Below are 18012 nucleotides of genomic sequence, written 5' to 3' on the forward strand. Positions count from 1 at the left end.
ACATTTTCAATTTTTTAAAATCAAAACTAACTTTTCAAAAAGGCGTCATATTAAATGTTTGGCCCTTTTGAAATGTTAGTCTTGGTTCAAAAAATTTTAAAATATTTTTTCGAAAAGATCGAAAAAATTTCACGAATGTTTCATATTTTGACATTGTAAATCGGACCATTAGTTGCTGAGATATCGACATTAGAAAATGGTGTGTTGTTTGGGTGAGACTTAGAAAACATAAATTTTCCTGCTTTTGAAACCTTTGCATGGCAATATCTCAGCAACTAAGGGACGTATCAACAAAGTTCAAGTGTGCAAAATATAGAGAATTTTCTCAGCTTTTCAAAAATGTTTTTTTTTCAAAAGTGAGCAAACATGTGCACTAATTTTAAAAAATGAAAATCTTCGACTATTTCAAAAAAGTCACCTAAAAATGGATTTAATTCGAAACGGTGCACTTTATCAAAATTTCACTAAATTACTTTTTGATCATTCAGATTAAAAATTCAAAACTCGCTCAAAGATTTTTTGCACAACCTGAAAATTTCTGAAAAGTTGGCATTTGATGTCCTCTAAAACATATCAAAAAATAAAAAAAATTAAAAATAGTGTTTTATTGCAAATCAAGTTTTAGTGACAAAAAGTTAAATAAAAAAACAACAAAAAAAATTTTACCGTGTATCATTTTTTTCAAGTGTAGTCCATATCCATACCCACAATTTTGCCGAAGACACCAAATCGATCAAAAATTCCTTCAAAAGATACAGATTTTTGAATTTTCAAACATCATTTTTGTATAGCCAGCTGCCAAATTTGAATGGAAAATTATATGGACAAACTAATGATGCAAAATGGCTTCTTTGGGCATACCGAAGGCACCAAAAAAGTTTCAGTCGGATTAAAAAATACAAAAAAAAATCGAAGAACCGAAATCTGAGTGAACTGCTCAAATATAATTGCAAATATAATTTTACTCCCTCCCTCCTCGTTTCACAAAAATGATTGACCGAAATTGAAACTGACACTAAAAAAAAAACTTTAAAAGTGTTTAAAAAAATTCAGTCAGCATTAAATTTTATTTTATTAGCTATAAATCAAAATTTACAAACTTGTTGAACAATAGTGTTTTTTGATCATTGAAACATTGGTTGCAAGCACTACTGTTCAACTTGTTTGCTATACTAGTTAGTTTTCTCAGACTTAAATAAGACTTTAAAGTCTGAGAATACCAACTTGTTTTCGTCAACCAAACGTTTTCAACATTTATTAGCCTAAGAAATTTGAAGTTTTGGTTGGTTTTGACATTGACCTGAAAATTGTTAAATATTTTAAGAAAAAATAGTATATTTGCTTTGTTTTTGCCTTCCTCACCTCACTGAGGCAAGGCAATAAAATCACTCGAAAAATGAACTTCTTAAATACGACTTCTAGAGATACCTTCACGTATACCTATCGAATCAGAATCAAATTAATGTCGTGGGGATGTGTGTAGACATGATTTTTTTTCCACACGATTATCTCAGAACTGGCTGTACCGATTTTGGCCGGATCCACCTTATTCTGTTCGTTTTGTGGTCCCCTAAGATCCTATTAAATTTTATTCTGTTTAGTGAAGCACTTTTAAAGTTATGCCAAGAAAAAGTTTTTTTGTAGCTACAAAAAAGGGTGATTTTTGATTAACCTCAAAGGCCGGATCTTTTTGCTTTTTGACTTTTTGACCACGCGGGGGATTGGCAGCCACACCCCCTTGCATGCGTATCGCCCGGTTGCCACATCGCTTAAGCAGTGTCTGCGTCTCTTCTGGAAAAAATCTGTATTAATTATGTTGCTGCATCATTTTGTCTCGACAAAGATTTACACGAACTTTTTACTGAAATATATAACTCATGAGACTTTTCACCTTTATTTTGAAGAGTTGGTAAAAAAAAGAATTGAAAATTTCTGTTCAAGTAAAATCAATAATAAAAAAAACACATGAAAAAATAAATAAAAAAAAATAAAAAAATCTTAATTTAATTTAAAAACTACTTTAATCCACTTACGTGGTTGGAGCCTTCCTCACTTATTTCCAACAATGGCTATTTTTTAGATCCAGAATAAAAAAAAGTACATCAATATCACTTAAGTGGGCATATCTCGAGACAGGGTTGCCAGATCTTCATAGTTTTGGACTCGTTGGAAAAGTCTTTTGATAACCTAACCAACGAGGGGTCGGATGGTGGATCCGGACATAGTTTACATACATTTAAGTGAGATCCGGATATATGTGAAAACACATTTTTATACATAATTTTTGAACTGCTTATCGAAACTTCAATCTGTATAAAACTCGATCTATGGGACCCTAAACCAAGTCGAATGCAACAGGTTCAGGTCAAATCGGTTCAGCCAGTGCCGAGAAACATGAGCTAGTTTGTTGGTCACATACATACATACACACACACATACACACACACATACACACACATACACACACACATACACACAGACATTTGTTCAGTTTTCGATTCTGAGTCGATATGTATAAATGAAGGCGGTTCTACGAAGTTTTTATACAAAGTTCATTTTTAGAGCAGGATTATAGCCTTACCTCAGTGAGGAAGGCAAAATACCACATAAAATACAACATGAATGCGAGGAAGGCGCCAACCACCTTAAGGTAGATTAAGTAACTTTTTTTTTTTTTTTTTTTTTTAGGAGAGTTTGGAGAGTGTTGCGCGGCTCGGTCACGTTTGTTATTTGCTCGTTTTTTAAATCGATTTTACGCGTGAAAAACGCAAAGTACCACCTCGGGTACTCTGTTAAGTGCTGCGTGAATCATTGGTTCGTGCCGTCGCGAAGGAGTTTTCGCGAATTTTTCGAATATTATCCGATAATTCTGTGTTTTAATTTGTGGAAGAGGCAATTTTTGCTTGACGGCCATGTTTTTTTTCGGCCAAACCGCGAGTTCATTCAGTGAGAGGAGGGGAAGTATTGGTGCTGTTGGTTCTCAGTGGTATTCGTGTAAATGGAGGAAAAGAGAAGAAACCAAACGTGGTGGAGAGCATTCTGGAGCAGAGGTGTGAGTGTGTGTTGTTGAAGAGGAGAGCAGAAGGAGCGAATATGCGTTTGTGTGCATTGTCTGCCTGTCTAAAAGAGAGAGTGTGTGTAGTCGTGCTAAGAGACAAACACAGACAGATTGTAAGTGTAATGGTGTTGGTCAGTCGATGACTCCAACCATCCGTTGGGTAGACGGGGGCTCTTTGTGTGGCGGTATGAGGAAGAGCGCCGAGCTTCGTGTTGCAGTTGCCGAGCATTAGGAAGCAGGTTTGGCAGCTGGCTCCAGGTGTTGGTATTCGGGTGTCGCCGATCTTCTGAGATGAATCATCATCAAGTGCTTAAATCCGGTGAGAAAATTCCAATAGGAATATTTTATGTGTGAGTGTGAGTGTGTGTCCAAAAGTTGAGCCGGATCAACTGATCAGTGATGCCAAACATTAAAAATTTTCAAATTTATCGATAATTCATAATATAATAACAATTCTTGACGTAAAGTTTGATATTTTGCCCAAAAAGAATTTTTCTTTTTTTTATTTTATTTTAATTAATTGTGAACAACAATTGCACATTCTCAACATTTTATTTCCATGAATGTTCTATGATAGGAATATATTTATTGATCCGGCTCATCAAATGGCATGTGTGTGAGAAAAAAAAATGTTATTAAGGTATGAATATGATAAAACATTTTTTGCAGCATTTTTAAGGAAGCGCACGAAAAATCACGGTACGGAATACCCCCACGAAAAGTCGCGTTTTATCGTATATTCGAATGATTTTCACCGCGGAGCGCGATATCTCTCGGGGACGTGAGTTTTTTTGCATTACCGTCGGCTAAATTAGCTCTTTCTAACATATTAAATAGTTTTTCGGTTTGATGTTTATATTAATAAATTTTTCCTCTTTAAGAGAATTTGAACGGTGCGCGTCGCGGTCATCTCGCAGGATTTTCGTTGCCGTTTCCGTCTTTGTTGTCCCTCCGATTGTGTGTGTTTTTCGGTCCGGGCGGTTTCGCGTTTTCGCATTTTAGTTGGTTTGATCTTTCCACAGCCGGCTGTCTAAGATTGAATCATTTATGCTAAACTCAACATCAAATAACCGGGAATAGTCTCATCCGCATCTTCCGACTGTTTGCCTTGAGAATGCATAATACATCAAACCATTAAACAAAATTTATTGATTATTGGGTCGCATCATCATCCTCTATGTTGAATCCTGACCATTACCCTTACCCACTAACAAAATCCCAAGTAGAAGTAGTTTTCCGGCACACGTGGGGGTGTGGATATCGTATAGAACCCACCCATGGTAGCAACCTGTGCTAACTAACATTCCCGTCCCAATCCCCCGAGATCTACAAACTGACATGGCGGGCGCCGTTGGTGGCCAACGACTGTTACCTATTTGCTCTAGATCTAGTTTTAATGATCTTGATGTTTTATCTTTTCAGCGCATTCATACATGCTGTTGATAAGGGAAACACCATTAGATCGTTTAAGCGTATGGTCGGTTGTATTGATAGGATATTACGGTCCTGTTCAGCAACGGAGAAGGACAACCATGGGTGGTCTCTCATGCTCATGCTCATGCTCATTAAGTAACTTTTTTTTTAATAAGACCATATTTGAATATTTAAGTTTAAATTTCGTCCAGTGAATCCAATATGTAGAATTAATACCGGTTTTCCAAATGTTGTATTTTTTTAATTTGAAATGGAAAGTATTTAAAACAAGTTCCAAATCTTCATAAAACCGTGACCTACACTAGCATTCAGCCTTTACCTTCTGAATCGTTGCTCAGAATTCAATACAAATTCCAAATTAGCAAAGGCATTCTTCCCCCCAACCCTGTCTCCGTTTTGTCCAGCAGCATCAACAATTTTCATTTCCAATTTATTGGCCATGTTCAGAATCACAAAAAGGGAACATTAGAGGTGGGGAAGGCCTTTTGTGTGTGTGTAAACCGATCCGAACCATTAATTTCAGTGTTTCGGCTTCGAGAGCGGAGTTTTCTGAGCTCAAATTCCCGTTCGCCAAATTCCTGCCAGAACCAGAAACATCTAAATTAAAAGCTTCGAAAGTTGGGGGGGAGAGCTTTCACAAAACACACAAAAGCTCAGCAGTTTCCACCCCGCTTCTTTGGGATCATCCTGTGATGATGGAGAAGGAAAAAAAAATACTGAATTTTGTCGTCACTCTCGATGGTGTTGGTTGGTTCTGTTTAAATGGGTATCCTTCATCATCCACGCTTCACGGGAAACTGAGTCCTCCCCCCGAAAAGATGCTGAGTATTGTGAAGCAGATTTTTCTTGATCAGTGGTGAAAATTAAATAAAAAAGGTCACAAGGAAATTTTTTAAGCATTATTGTGTAAATTAAAAAAAATAACAATAATAACAATTGTTAAAATAAAAAAAAATAAAACAAATTCAGCAAAATATGATTGAAAAAGAGGTGGAATTCCCAACCCTGTCAAAATACAAATGTTCTTTGATAAATGAGCGCACATCTTTATCCTGGACAGTGGGTTGTGGAAATCCGTTGCTGGATGGTTAAGGAGCGGAAACGTCTCGCAGCCCGAAGCCCGGAGCAGCAACGGAGACGTCAGATTCCGCATTTCACACAGTCAGTTCCAGAAAGCAAGGAAACCTTTTTGTGATTGTACTCTTTGTCTTCATTGAAGGCGACATGGCTTCTTTTGAGGAAAAATGTTTGGAAAGTTGGGAATGAAAAATCACATTTTAACGTTTTAAGTGCACATTTCTCCGAAAATAAATTAAAGTCAAAGTTCTAATTATTTCATGCCTCCTTAAAAGATTTAGTTTTCTTCAAAATTCTTCTCATTTTGCCTCGCTCCTTTCAAAAGGAAATTGGTTTACTGGCCAACTTTCCCGAAACATTTCCGCACTCGGCAACGACCGGCGTCGTCGTCACCCGAAATGGGAAAACTTTGACTTTCCCTTTTTTCTGAACTAGATTAGACGAGATCCGAATTAAGTTATCCTTTCTTCCTAATTTGATGGTCCAAACCACCCCTCCCTCGATTTTCCCCACTCATTTTATCGGAAAATTTGGCTGTCACCGCCGCCAGCAGCCGTCAATTTGGGGCACTGGATGGAATGGAAATGCGGAAATACTTCAAAAAGTTGACGAGCGCGCACACCGGAATCGCCAACCCCGAAAAGTTTTCCCATAAATATGAAAGATTCTTTGGTGACGTAAGGGACGCCCCCCCCCCTTTTTGCGCTGATGAAAAGTTGTTTTTCCGGGTGGATTTTTGGGTCAAGGATGGTTTTCAGAGTGAAGTGAGCTTTTGTGTGGCGATTAATGCGTGGACCAATTGGGATAAAGAAGGTTTAGATGAAAACGAAAAGTTGTGTAGATTGGAAGTTTCAATTTAAAGGTTTAAATTAGAAAATTGTTGAGAAAGTTTGATTAGATAATTTAAGAACAAATCTCTTCAAACTGTTTGAAAAAAAAAGAAAAACAGAAAAATAGTAAATTACAATTTCAATTACCTCACCAGGTGGACTCACAATCCTGGTTCGAATCCCATGGCAGGCGTATACAATTCTGAAATTTAATTGATTCAAAATAATAACTATAACTAAATTTATTTATTCAGAAATAAAAGTTTATTTGAACAATTCTCTACCAAAACCGGAAATGGATTTTATTTGTATTTTTTTTATTTGACTTAAACTTTGTGGGAGCCTTCCATATGACCAAATAGGCTATTTTGCGTCATTGGTTCGTCCATACAAGTCTCCATACAATTTTGGCTGCTGTCCAAACAAAAATGGTATGTAAATATTCAAACAGCTGTAACTTTTGAGTGAATTTTCTGATCAATGTGGTGTCTTCGGCAAAGTTGTAGGTATTGTTGAGGACTTTTGAGAAAAAAATAGGTACACGGAAAAAAAATTGCAGATTTTTTAATCAACTTTTTTTTCACTGAAACTCAATTTCCCAAAATATGTATTTTTTTATTTTCTAGATTTTTTGATATGTTTTAGGGGACAAAAATCCGCAACTTTTGAGCCATAGAGAAACATGGTCAAAAAATCTGCCGCCGAGTATGATTTTTTTTAAATAGTGATTTTTGGAAATCGAAAAGTACTTCACCGATTTTTTGATAAAGGGATTAGTTTTCAAGATATAGCCACCGAAAGTTTGATTTTAGCGCAATATTTGCAGTTTTTCAATTTTTAAAAATAGTGATCATGTGTGACCGGTTCTAACAATATTTTTTTTTAAAAAGTTCAGAAAATTTGCTTTCAATTGTCTAAGAGACATTGAAGATTGGATCTCGGGTTGCTGAGATAGAGCCGCTTTAAGAAAAAGAAACACGAAAATTGAAGTTTTCTTAATCTCACCAAAACAACCCACCATTTTCTGATGACCATATCTCAGCAAATAATGGTCCGATTTTCAATTTTAATACATGAAAAATTCGTGAAATTTTCCGATCCTTTCGAAAAAAAAAGTTTGATTTTTTTTAAATCAAGACTAGCATTTAAAATGGGCGTAGTACTCAATGTTTGGAGCCCTTTATCAAAAAATCTGTAACGTACTTTTCGATTGCAAATTTAATTTTGGGTAATTCTCTACCAACTCACACGAAATCAGGAAAAGTTGCCCCGACCCCTCTTCGATTTGCGTGAAACTTTGTCCTAAGGGGTAACTTTTGTCCCTGATCACGAATCCGAGGTCCTTTTTTTGATATCTCGTGACGGAGGGGCGGTACGACCCCTTCCATTTTTGAACATGCGAAAAAAGAGGTGTTTTTTCAATAATTTGCAGCCTGAAACGTTGATGAGATAGAAATTTGGTGTCAAAGGGACTTTTATGTAAAATTAGACGCTCGATTTGATGGCGTACTCAGAATTCCGAATAAACGTATTTTTCATCGAAAAAAACACTAAAAAAGTTTTAAAAATTCTCCCATTTTCCGTTACTCGACTGTAAAAAATTTTGGAACATGTCATTTTATGGGAAATTTAATGTTCTTTTCGAATCTTCATTGTCCTAGAAGGGTCATTTTTTCATTCAGAACAAAATTTTTCATTTTAAAATTTCGTGTTTTTTCTAACTTTGCAGGGTTATTTTTTAGAGTGTAACAATGTTCTATGGAGTTGTAGAGCAGACAATTACAAAATTTTTGATATATAGACATAAGGGGTTTGCTCATAAACATCACGAGTTATCGCGATTTTACGAAAAAAAGTTTTGAAAAAGTTACTTTTTGCGTTTCTCTTTGTTTCGTCGTCCGTGTCTGTCGCGGGTGACCATAAACGGCCATGATCGATGACGACCAACTTTTTCAAAACTTTTTTTCGTAAAATCGCGATAACTCGTGATGTTTATAAGCAAACTCCTTATGTATATATATCAAAATTTTTGTTATTGTCTGCTTTACAACTTTGTAGAACATTGTTACACTCTAAAAAATAACCCTGCATAGTTAGAAAAAAACACGAAATTTTAAAATGAAAAATTTTGTTCTAAATGAAAAAATGACCCTTCTGGGACAATGTAGATTCGAAAAGTACATTAAATTTCCCATAAAATGACATGTTCCAAAAATTTTTACAGTCAAGTAACGGAAAATGGGAGAATTTTTAAAACTTTTTTAGTGTTTTTTTCAATTCAAAATACGTTTTTTTTTTCGGAATTCTGAGTACACTATCAAATCATGCGTCTAATTTTACACAAAAGTCCCTTTGACACCAATTTTCTATCTCATCACCGTTTCAGGCTGCAAATTATTGTAAAACACCTCTTTTTTCACATGTTCAAAAATGGAAGGGGTCGTACCGCCCCTCCGTCACGAGATATCAAACAACGGACCTCGGATTCGTGATCAGGGACAAAAGTTACCCCTTAGGACAAAGTTTCACGCAAATCGAAGAGGGGTCGGGGCAACTGCTGTGTGAGTTGGCGGAGATTTCCCCTTTTGCATTAAAAAATTATGTTAGACTTGTTTTTCCATAAAACTTTGATTTTTTCCAAAAATCACTGTTTTTTCAAAAATTTATACTCGGCGGCAGATTTTTTGACTATGGTTCTCTATGGCTCAAAAGTTGCGGATTTTTGTCCCCTAAAACATATCAAAAAATCTCGAAAATCAAAAATACGTATTTTGGGAAATTGAGTTTTAGTGAAAAAAAAGTTGATAAAAAAATCTGCAAAAAAAATTTCCGTGTACCTATTTTTTCTCAAAAGTCCTCAACAATACCTACAACTTTGCCGATCAGAATTGATCAGAAAATTCACTCAAAAGTTACAGCTGTATAAATATTTACATACCATTTTTGTATGGACAGCAGCCAAAATTGTATGGAGACTTGTAAGGGTGAACCAATGACGCAAAATAGCTTATTTGGTCATATGGAAGGCCCCCACAAAGTTTAAGTCAAAAAAAAATACAAAAAATAAAAATGGTCGAAATCGGCCGATTTCGTAGAGAGTTGCTCATTTTAGAAAGTTGAAGATTTGGACCTGTGGCCTGTTATATCATTTTTTAATATATTTATTTTTTTGGTCAGAGTCGAGAGACATAAACTTCAAACAATGTTTGCATAGGCCTGAATTGATTTTGACGAAATTTTGTTCTGCCGCTGCTTGTTGAAAAATTATACTTAATTATTATTTTTTTAAATTTTGAAGAAGATATTTTTCGTTGTAATTAACGATATTTAATCCAAAGCCAAATCAACTAATTATTTTACATATCTTGGAAAGTTCTTTAATTTTAAAATCAAATTAATACTAGATCAGATCAAATTATGCAGGTTTAGGAACATAAAATTAGCTAGCAATTTATAGCAAAATTTATAAAGATTGAGCATTTAATAAAGTGCTTTTATCTGAAAAAAAAAATTAAAAAAAAAAAAACCTGCTAACAACATCGATTTTATAAAATCTGAGAAAAAAATGAGCCTGTTTTAAGTCTGAGAAAATATTACCATATGATTTGAAAAATAAAACATAAAATAACTGTGTTTCTGCAATCTGAATTGCAGTTATAAAATCAAAACTCATAACGAAGCAGTCATTCAAAATTAATATCAGTTCATCAAAATAATTGTAAATTTGGGAGGGGCACCAAATTGATGCTTTGTAAAGGGCGCCGTGGACCCAAGGTACGGCTTTGAGTACTAGCATTTTTTCTGTGCTTAGATCTCAAAATAATGGATTCGGTTATAATTTTGATACAAACAAAACAATAACTGATATTTACCGTTTTGTTACGGTACCCTACTCGGGAATCTGACCACCACATAAACACAATTTATATTTTTATTAAGTACATTTTTTTGTTTTGTTTACATTTTGTCCGAAGAACTTTTTTTATAATTCTGCAAATGGCCTCCTAACACATTTTTTAAACAGATTTCAGTTCCATTTTCACAAATCCTAAAAATGACTACCTACATTAAAAGAAATAAGTCCTCATCCCTAATGAAGACATATATAAATGTCTCAGTAGGGTGATCCGTTGTGTCTGAAGCTTTACAGATCGATCTGACAATTTGATGCTCAATTCTAATTGCAAAGGTTTGTGGCCTTGTATGAAAATCAATATTTTTTTAATTTTAAATTATCAATCAAAGCATAAAACCCTGTGTGAAAGTTTCATATTTTGTTAAAATTTCCACTAGGGCTATGCTTTAAACTTCAAAGACGCCTACTTTGATTGAAAATTGAAAACTCAAATCAATTTTTTTAACAGATTTCCATACTAGGCCAAAACCTCGTAGCCGATGAGTTCCCTTGCATGGATTTGGCGTAATTTTGGTTATCAACCTATTTTTACACGTAAAATCGATCACCAAAAACGGATCTAGTTAATGCCTTTGAAACATAAAACAATGTTTTGTAAATTAGTTTCAACTAGTTGTAAAAATATTTAGTAATAATACTTTCAACAAGTTCAATCTTTTTAAATTTTTAAAAACCTGATTGATTAAGGATTACTATTTTGGGTTTGGACCCCCAAATTATGATGATTTATAAAAAAAATAACATAATTTTCATTGAAATTCCGAAATGTATACATCTTTTCATATGCTTTTTGTGGCTAAATGTTCGGCATGAGATTGATTTTTTTGTCGAACTTTCAATCCTTTGAATGTATATAGTGCCCAAGAGGTGTACACACTTTGTTGACACTTCTTCTCAACTCCACTAGAAATGCCTAAATTTGGAAAAAAAAATCCGGTCAAAGACAAGTATTGAAATAGATTTTTTTCGGAAACCCGAGCAGACGGAAATAACTTGGGAATAACATTTTTTGTTATTTGAAAATACTAGGCCAATAACATTTTCTGTTATTTATAACAAGATTTGTTATTCGTCGTTATGATTTTTTGTTGTTATTGGATTGTTATTGTAATAACAGACTAATAACATTTTGAGTTATTCTTCGAACAAATCTTTGTTATTATTTTTTGTTATTTTAACAAATAATCCGATCATCCCAATAAAATTTGGAGATATTCTTCCATAACCAGAAATGTTATTCCAAAGTTGTTTTGGGTTTCAACCAATATCAGACCAATAACAAATTTTGTTATGATAACATAAACTGTTATTATACCCTTATGCAAAAATGGATTTTTCAAGAAGATTCCATAACAATTTCTGTTATTTTAACAGTATTTGTTATTGAAATGGCATGAATTTTGTTATTACCGTCTGCCCGGGAAATGGTTTAGATTTGGAGATGTATCAAACATTGAGCTTGGGGTGTTAATTTTCATTTCTTTTGTTTTGCTTTTTGTGTGCATGAGGTGAGTGGTTATTATAAATTAGTGGAGGAATTTTATTAAACGATCATAGTTTTGCACTAATTATATAAAAACACATTATTTTACCCTACACACATCCTACAAAACACATATAAACAGGAGCGTTTGGTACGGTATGTCCACACATCCTTCTTCCCCTGTAGATTCTGTTAAATGTGATTCGTTCTCAGAATCCTCTATGCGGTAAACGCAGTAGGGCTGGCCGTTTTAACTTTTGCAATACATGTTCGGGTATTCTCGGATGTACTGCAATGACAAGAAAAGTGATTGGGGCGTAATCTAATCACAAAACTTTACAGAGTGATTTCATCAGACTGGCTGCGTTTGTGTTAGATTAGAATAGATTTGGTAAACACCGAGCTTGGTTGAAAATAAGAGTGATTAATTGATGATTCTTAATTATGAAGAATGTTTTTTGGATTTGTTCTTCTAGTAAGTGTTGAACGTGTCAGTCTAAGCCACTTTGTCCAAGACACCAAAATACTGTCGCGCAATCTACGCCTTCTTGACTACTTTTATTTAAAGCATTGGAGCAAACATCAAAAAATAATCGTACGATTTTCGAAATTTTGATGAAAATAAGACAGTCATCAGCATTTTTTTCGAAAAAATAATGATGAAAAATTCCGAACGTGCAACTCAGTCTTTTCACTTTCCAAGCTAATCCTACGAAAACCGGGGCAATCCCAAGTCAATAAGGTATGATGAGTTGGCACGTTGAACGAACGTTAAAAAAACCGTGCAAAATAAAGAGAGCTTTTTTTTTGTTCACCCAGAACGGCACACATCCAAATATGCTCGTTAGTGCGCTGTCTGCACATGAGCTCTAAGCTCCCACCACCCCTTTGGAAGCTGATGCTGGGGGTGGGGCAAGTGAGTTGGCTGCGAGAAGACGAGGTGATAAAAAATTTTCCGACTTGTTACCTTTCGCTGGCCGGTTGGTGTTCGTCGGAGAGCTGGGCTTCGGGATCGGGTTTTGTGGGGGTTTGGCACCATTCTGCCGTACAATAAAAAGGTACTTTGCCAACACTTATAAACTCGACTCTTGGAACGCTGCCGCCGCTCGAGTGTGTGGTGTGAATGGCCACCGAGACGAAGGAAAACATTGACTGAACGGCTGGAAGGGAGCAATTTCAGCCCCATAAAACCACATCAAGTCATGTTGGGAAGCCAAGAACAGCAGCCAGCAGCCAGCAGTCTTTTGTTGATTTAAGAATTTCGGTGTCGATTTAAGTTTTATTTGTGCATTTCAAGAAGTGATGGCAAATTTTTTTTCGATACTTCAACCGAGAACTTGACGCAAATTGTGACCTAGTTTTCCTCCTAAACGGTAGTGGATCATCGTTTTTCCAACGTTTTGAAAACTCTGCTGATGTTTTCATGAATAGCGACCCAGCTGCCATGTTTAATCATTCTCATTGGCACTCCTCGCACAAAAGCCAACATTTTGAAGAGTTTTTTTTTCTCTGTATCCTACATAACGTTTCCCTACACAATTAGAAAAAGACGCACAATTTTTCCTCAGGATGGAATTTTTAACCCCCGGAAGTATGCACTCGTTCTTCATGTGCAATGAGTACAATTTTCGAGAAAAATGCACAAGTGTGCCACCACCAGCGCAAATGGCATCTTTGAGTTTTAGTGGCACGTGGAAAAATATAGAACAGCTCCTTGGATGGTAAGTCAAACGGCGAGGGTGAACGCCTCGATGCGCAACTACACGTGATTCTCGTGATTCTGTGAGAGTTTTCTTTATTTTCCACCGCGACAAGTGAAAGTGCACTTGCAGATGCGACCGGGTTGAGAAAGACATTCCGAAGGCTCATGACATTTTATGCAATGGAAAAAGTTGCAGGGATTTACTTGAATCCAAGAAACAAACTTAAAATAACAAATTTTAGTTACTTTTGACAACGATGCAAAAACCACTTTTCAACATACCCGAGCAGACGGAAATAACTTGGAAATAACATTTTTTTGATATTTGGAAATACTAGACCAATAACATTTTATGTTATTTATAACAAGGTTTGTTATTCGTCGATTTGAATTTTTTGTTATTGGACTAGTCTTAGTTAATCTTCAAACAATGTTTTGTTATTATTTTTTGTTTTTTTTTAACAACTAATCCGATCATCCCAATAACATTTGGAGTTGTTTTTTCATAACAAAATATGTTATTTCAAAGTTGTTTTGGCTTTCAACCAATATCAGAATCATAACAAATTTTGTTATGATAACAATAACCGTTATAAAAAATGTAAAATCGAATTTGCAATCAAAAAGTACTTTAGTGAAATTTTCATAAAGTGCAACGTTTTCAAGTAATAGTCATTTTTAGGTATCTTTTTTGAAAAAAGTCACAATTTTTAATTTTTTTTTAAATTTGTGCACAGCTGCGGAAATTCTATTTATTTTGCTTTTTTGAACTTTGTTGATACGATCCTTAGTTGCTGACATATTGCCATGCAAAGGTTTAAAAACAGGAAAATTTATGATTTCTAAGTCTCACCCAAACAACCCACAATTTTCTAATGTCGATATCTCAGCTAACAATGTTGTACAAAGTTGTAGAGCAGACAATTACAAAAAATTTGATATATAGACATAAGGGGTTTGCTCATAAACATCACGAGTTATCGTGATTTTACGAAAAAAAGTTTTGAAAAAGTTACTTTTTGCGTTTCTCTTTGTTTCGTCGTCCGTGTCTGTCGCGGGTGACCATGAACAGCCACGATCGATGACGACCAACTTTTTCAAAACTTTTTTTCGTAAAATCGCGATAACTCGTAATGTTTATAAGCAAACCCCATGTGTCTATATATCAATTTTTTTTGTAATTGTCTGCTCTACAACTTTGTAGAACAATTGTTACACTCTAAAAAATAACCCTGCAAAGTTAGAAAAAACACGAAACTTTAAAATGAAAAATGTTGTTCTAAATAAAACAAATGACCTTTCTGGGTCAATGTAGATACGAAAAAAAAAAATTAAATTTCCCATAAAATGACATGTTCCAAAATTTTTTACAGTCGAGTAACGGAAAATGGGAGAATTTTTAAAACTTCTTTAGTGTTTTTTTTCGATAGAAAATACGTTTTTCCGGAATTCTGAGTACGCCATCAAATCGAGCGTCTAATTTTACATAAAAGTCCCTTTGACACCAAATTTCTATCTCATCACCGTTTCAGACTGCAAATTATTGAAAAACACCTCTTTTTTCGCATGTTCAAAAATGGAAGGGGTCGTACCGCCCCTCCGTCACGAGATATCAAAAAACGGACCTCGAATTCGTGATCAGGGACAAAAGTTACCTCTTAGGACAAAGTTTCACTCAAATCGAAGAGGGGTCGGGGCAACTGCTGTGTGAGTTGGCGGAGAATTACCCACTTATTTTCAAAAAAGTTACCTAAAAATGGCTTTAACTTGAAAACGGTGCACTTTATCAAAATTTCAATAAAGTACTTTTTGATTGCAATTTCGATTTTACATAAAAAATGAAATTGAAAAATTTTTGCGACCAATATTTCGATTTTTTTTGATTGTATGGATTCAAAAAATCATAACTCGATCAAAGATTTTTTGCCCATTCTGGAAATTTCTGAACAGTTGACATTTGATGTCTTCTAAAAAATATCAAAAAATAAAAAAAAATAAAAATAGTTGTTGCCCTTGCTGGCAACGGGATCGAGGATTTTTCCGTATTTGTAACCACCGAAGAAATACGCTCAGTTTTTGCTTAACTAGGTTTGTATTTGGCGATTTGAGCTGGTTTTAAACGGCTAGTTACAAATTGCCTAAGAATACAGATTAAGATTAACTATTTATCGTTTTAGAAAAATCCAAACTTACGTTTAGTAACTCGATACAAAAGATGTTCTTTTTTTCCAAAAAGACGATTTGGGAGTTGCATGAGCACATGCATGCTGATGGCAAATCTAAATGATTCTAGGTTAGACTTGCATTGTAAGAAATGCTAAGGGAGGAGAAATTATCATGTTAAGAACTTCTAAATTAAACATTCTAGTGAAACTTACTATTGCTTCACGGGGTGCCCAGATGGGACTTAAATTCAGTATTCACTAAAATTAATCGCGAAATATATTTGTTCGTGCACAAAGTGCACTTCTACTCGTGACTCTGGTTGATCACCGGCAAAGAGCCCTCGCGAGATGACTTTCGATTAAATGTCAGTATCTTCTGACAACACGATTGCCAACGGGTATGCGCCGGTAAAGACGTGAGGTGCGTTTAGCGCTTTTCCACGCGTAACACTCCCCCCAGGTAAATCGACGCCAGGTCGGTTTTCTCTCGATCGCTCCGAACGTCCAGAAAGGTCCACTATTCCGGGCAATTCTGCGATGGAAATACTTCCTCTGGTGAATACCTCCCTTGCACTGTTGTTGACCGTCGTGTACATGTATCGACGAGAATCCACTTCGCTTCATCGGTAGCTCTGAGTTGGCACTCACTAGTCCCGAGTGTTCATCACTACCACACTGCGGAAAGTGTGTAGAACTGAAGCTGGCCGATCGCTCTTGCAGAAAGAAAGATCGGTGGTGGTGGTTGAGTAGGCGATCTCGCAGCATCAGGTGGTCGTTGTTGACCAGCGCCAGCACATACACACCTTCCATTGTGTTGGTAAACAGTCCAGCATCCCAGCAGGGTTCAAAGGGCAGCTGTATCACTTGACCTGATTGCAGTTGATGGGTGCGCTTGTTCAGCAAACTGGATACATCTCGTTTACGCCCTCCAAATAACGCGAATGTGGCACTTCCTTCAGGCTTTCGTCGAATCTTGGGCAGGTACATATTACGGCAGTTCCCGGATTGGCCGGTCGGCTTGGTCAGCAAATGACGAATAGACTCCATGGACTGCGCGTATTGCTCGAGCTGGTCTGTTGTCTCGAGCTGTCTCGTTTGTAAGTTGTTGTGAGACCGGATCGGCACCAATGCGTGTGTTTTGTTTACATCTTTCCCACCGAGCAAAGAGCGTGTGTTGGTGTCCTCCGAGGTGATCGTTTGTCTCACACTAGAAGATTGGAACGTGGCTGGTTCGGTGGCCAACGCATAGTAGTTGGCTTGCTGTGGTAGAATCTTGGCTAAGGCGGCAGTCCGATTGTGAGCACCACATTCGGAAAGGCCCGACAGATCAGATGTGCACGAGTCTTCATCTGGTACTCGTGTGGTGCAGGTGTCGCCGAGGGTGCGACTAGGTGTTCTCGTTGTGGTACGATTGCTTGGGATGGAGGTGGGAACGACAAGTTGGTCGTTCAGCTTCTTCCCGAAGAAAATAGAATCGGGCAGCAGCGCGGGGTGTTCCGAGTCCTGTTTTTGGCCACCAGTTCGCTGTGCAGGTTCGCGAATACTTGTGGTCTTTTCCAGAATGCTGTATTTTTCATCAATGCGGGTTAGCTCGAGTCTGAGCGAGAGTTTACTCCGAGCGCGCTCTTCTTGCAGTTCGCGCAGTTCTTCATCTAGTGCCCGGAGAGTTTCGCTTAAGGTGGGCCTCATTTGCCCGCCCGAGGGAAAAAATCTGAACTTTTTTTCTTCCACTCGCAAAAACACTGCAATTTTTTCGAAAACCGCATTCCAAACATATAAGTCGGTGTAGCCAACATTCTAACGAAGACAATGATGTATAGCAATATATACGTTTTATATAAACTATTTGATTCTAGTACAAAATAAATGAAATTTTTAGAAAAATCGTCCATCAAAACTGGTCGCGACGACGACGACGACGACCAACCAAGCAGACACACACGGACACGGGTGGAAAGAGAGAACGAAAAATAACGGCAAAATTCGAATGATGTGCAATGCTGGCGAAAACAAAAGTTTCGGGATTATTATTTTACTGAGAATTATAAAGAGAATATTGGTAGAACCGACTTCTGAATAAACCGACCACATTGGAATCGGTTCCAGGGGTCCCCGGGGAATCCGGATCATGGTCAAATGGGAGATGGATTGCAAAAATAGTTGTGCTTGAAAGTGAAGAAAAACAAGCTCAATTTTGAAAAAGAATAATCATGGCATAATTCAGAATGGTGTTTCACTATATTGGCCACTTTGTAATCGATTCCTGGTGTCCCCAGGTAATCCGGATCATGACCAAAAGGAAGAATTTTTGAAATATTTCTGCTTGCAAAATGGAGATAAACAATCT

At 36.3% G+C, this 18012-nt stretch overlaps 2 protein-coding genes across 3 annotated transcripts in view; one reads left to right on the forward strand and one right to left on the reverse strand.

Annotated features, from left to right (window-relative positions):
* Nucleotides 1-18012, forward strand: part of LOC120432344 (dipeptidase 1) — a 437109-nt gene that overhangs the window by 106205 nt on the left and 312892 nt on the right. The gene's annotated exons all lie outside the window — the stretch shown is intronic.
* On the reverse strand, nt 15504-17354 carry LOC120432343 (uncharacterized). Its single transcript, XM_052710018.1, has 2 exons — nt 15694-17354; nt 15504-15638 (listed from the first exon to the last, which is right to left on the reverse strand). Exon 1 carries the CDS (start codon nt 17352-17354, stop codon nt 16032-16034), a length of 1323 nt encoding a protein of 440 aa, XP_052565978.1. The 3' UTR covers nt 15504-15638; nt 15694-16031.

This window comes from Culex pipiens, chromosome 3 (genome assembly GCF_016801865.2).
Source record: "Culex pipiens pallens isolate TS chromosome 3, TS_CPP_V2, whole genome shotgun sequence".
Taxonomy (NCBI): domain Eukaryota; kingdom Metazoa; phylum Arthropoda; class Insecta; order Diptera; family Culicidae; genus Culex; species Culex pipiens.

Bases quoted from the DNA above. Each gene is read 5' to 3' on its own strand.
- LOC120432343 (XM_052710018.1), bottom strand. From the start codon at position 17,354: ATGAGGCCCACCTTAAGCGAAACTCTCCGGGCACTAGATGAAGAACTG.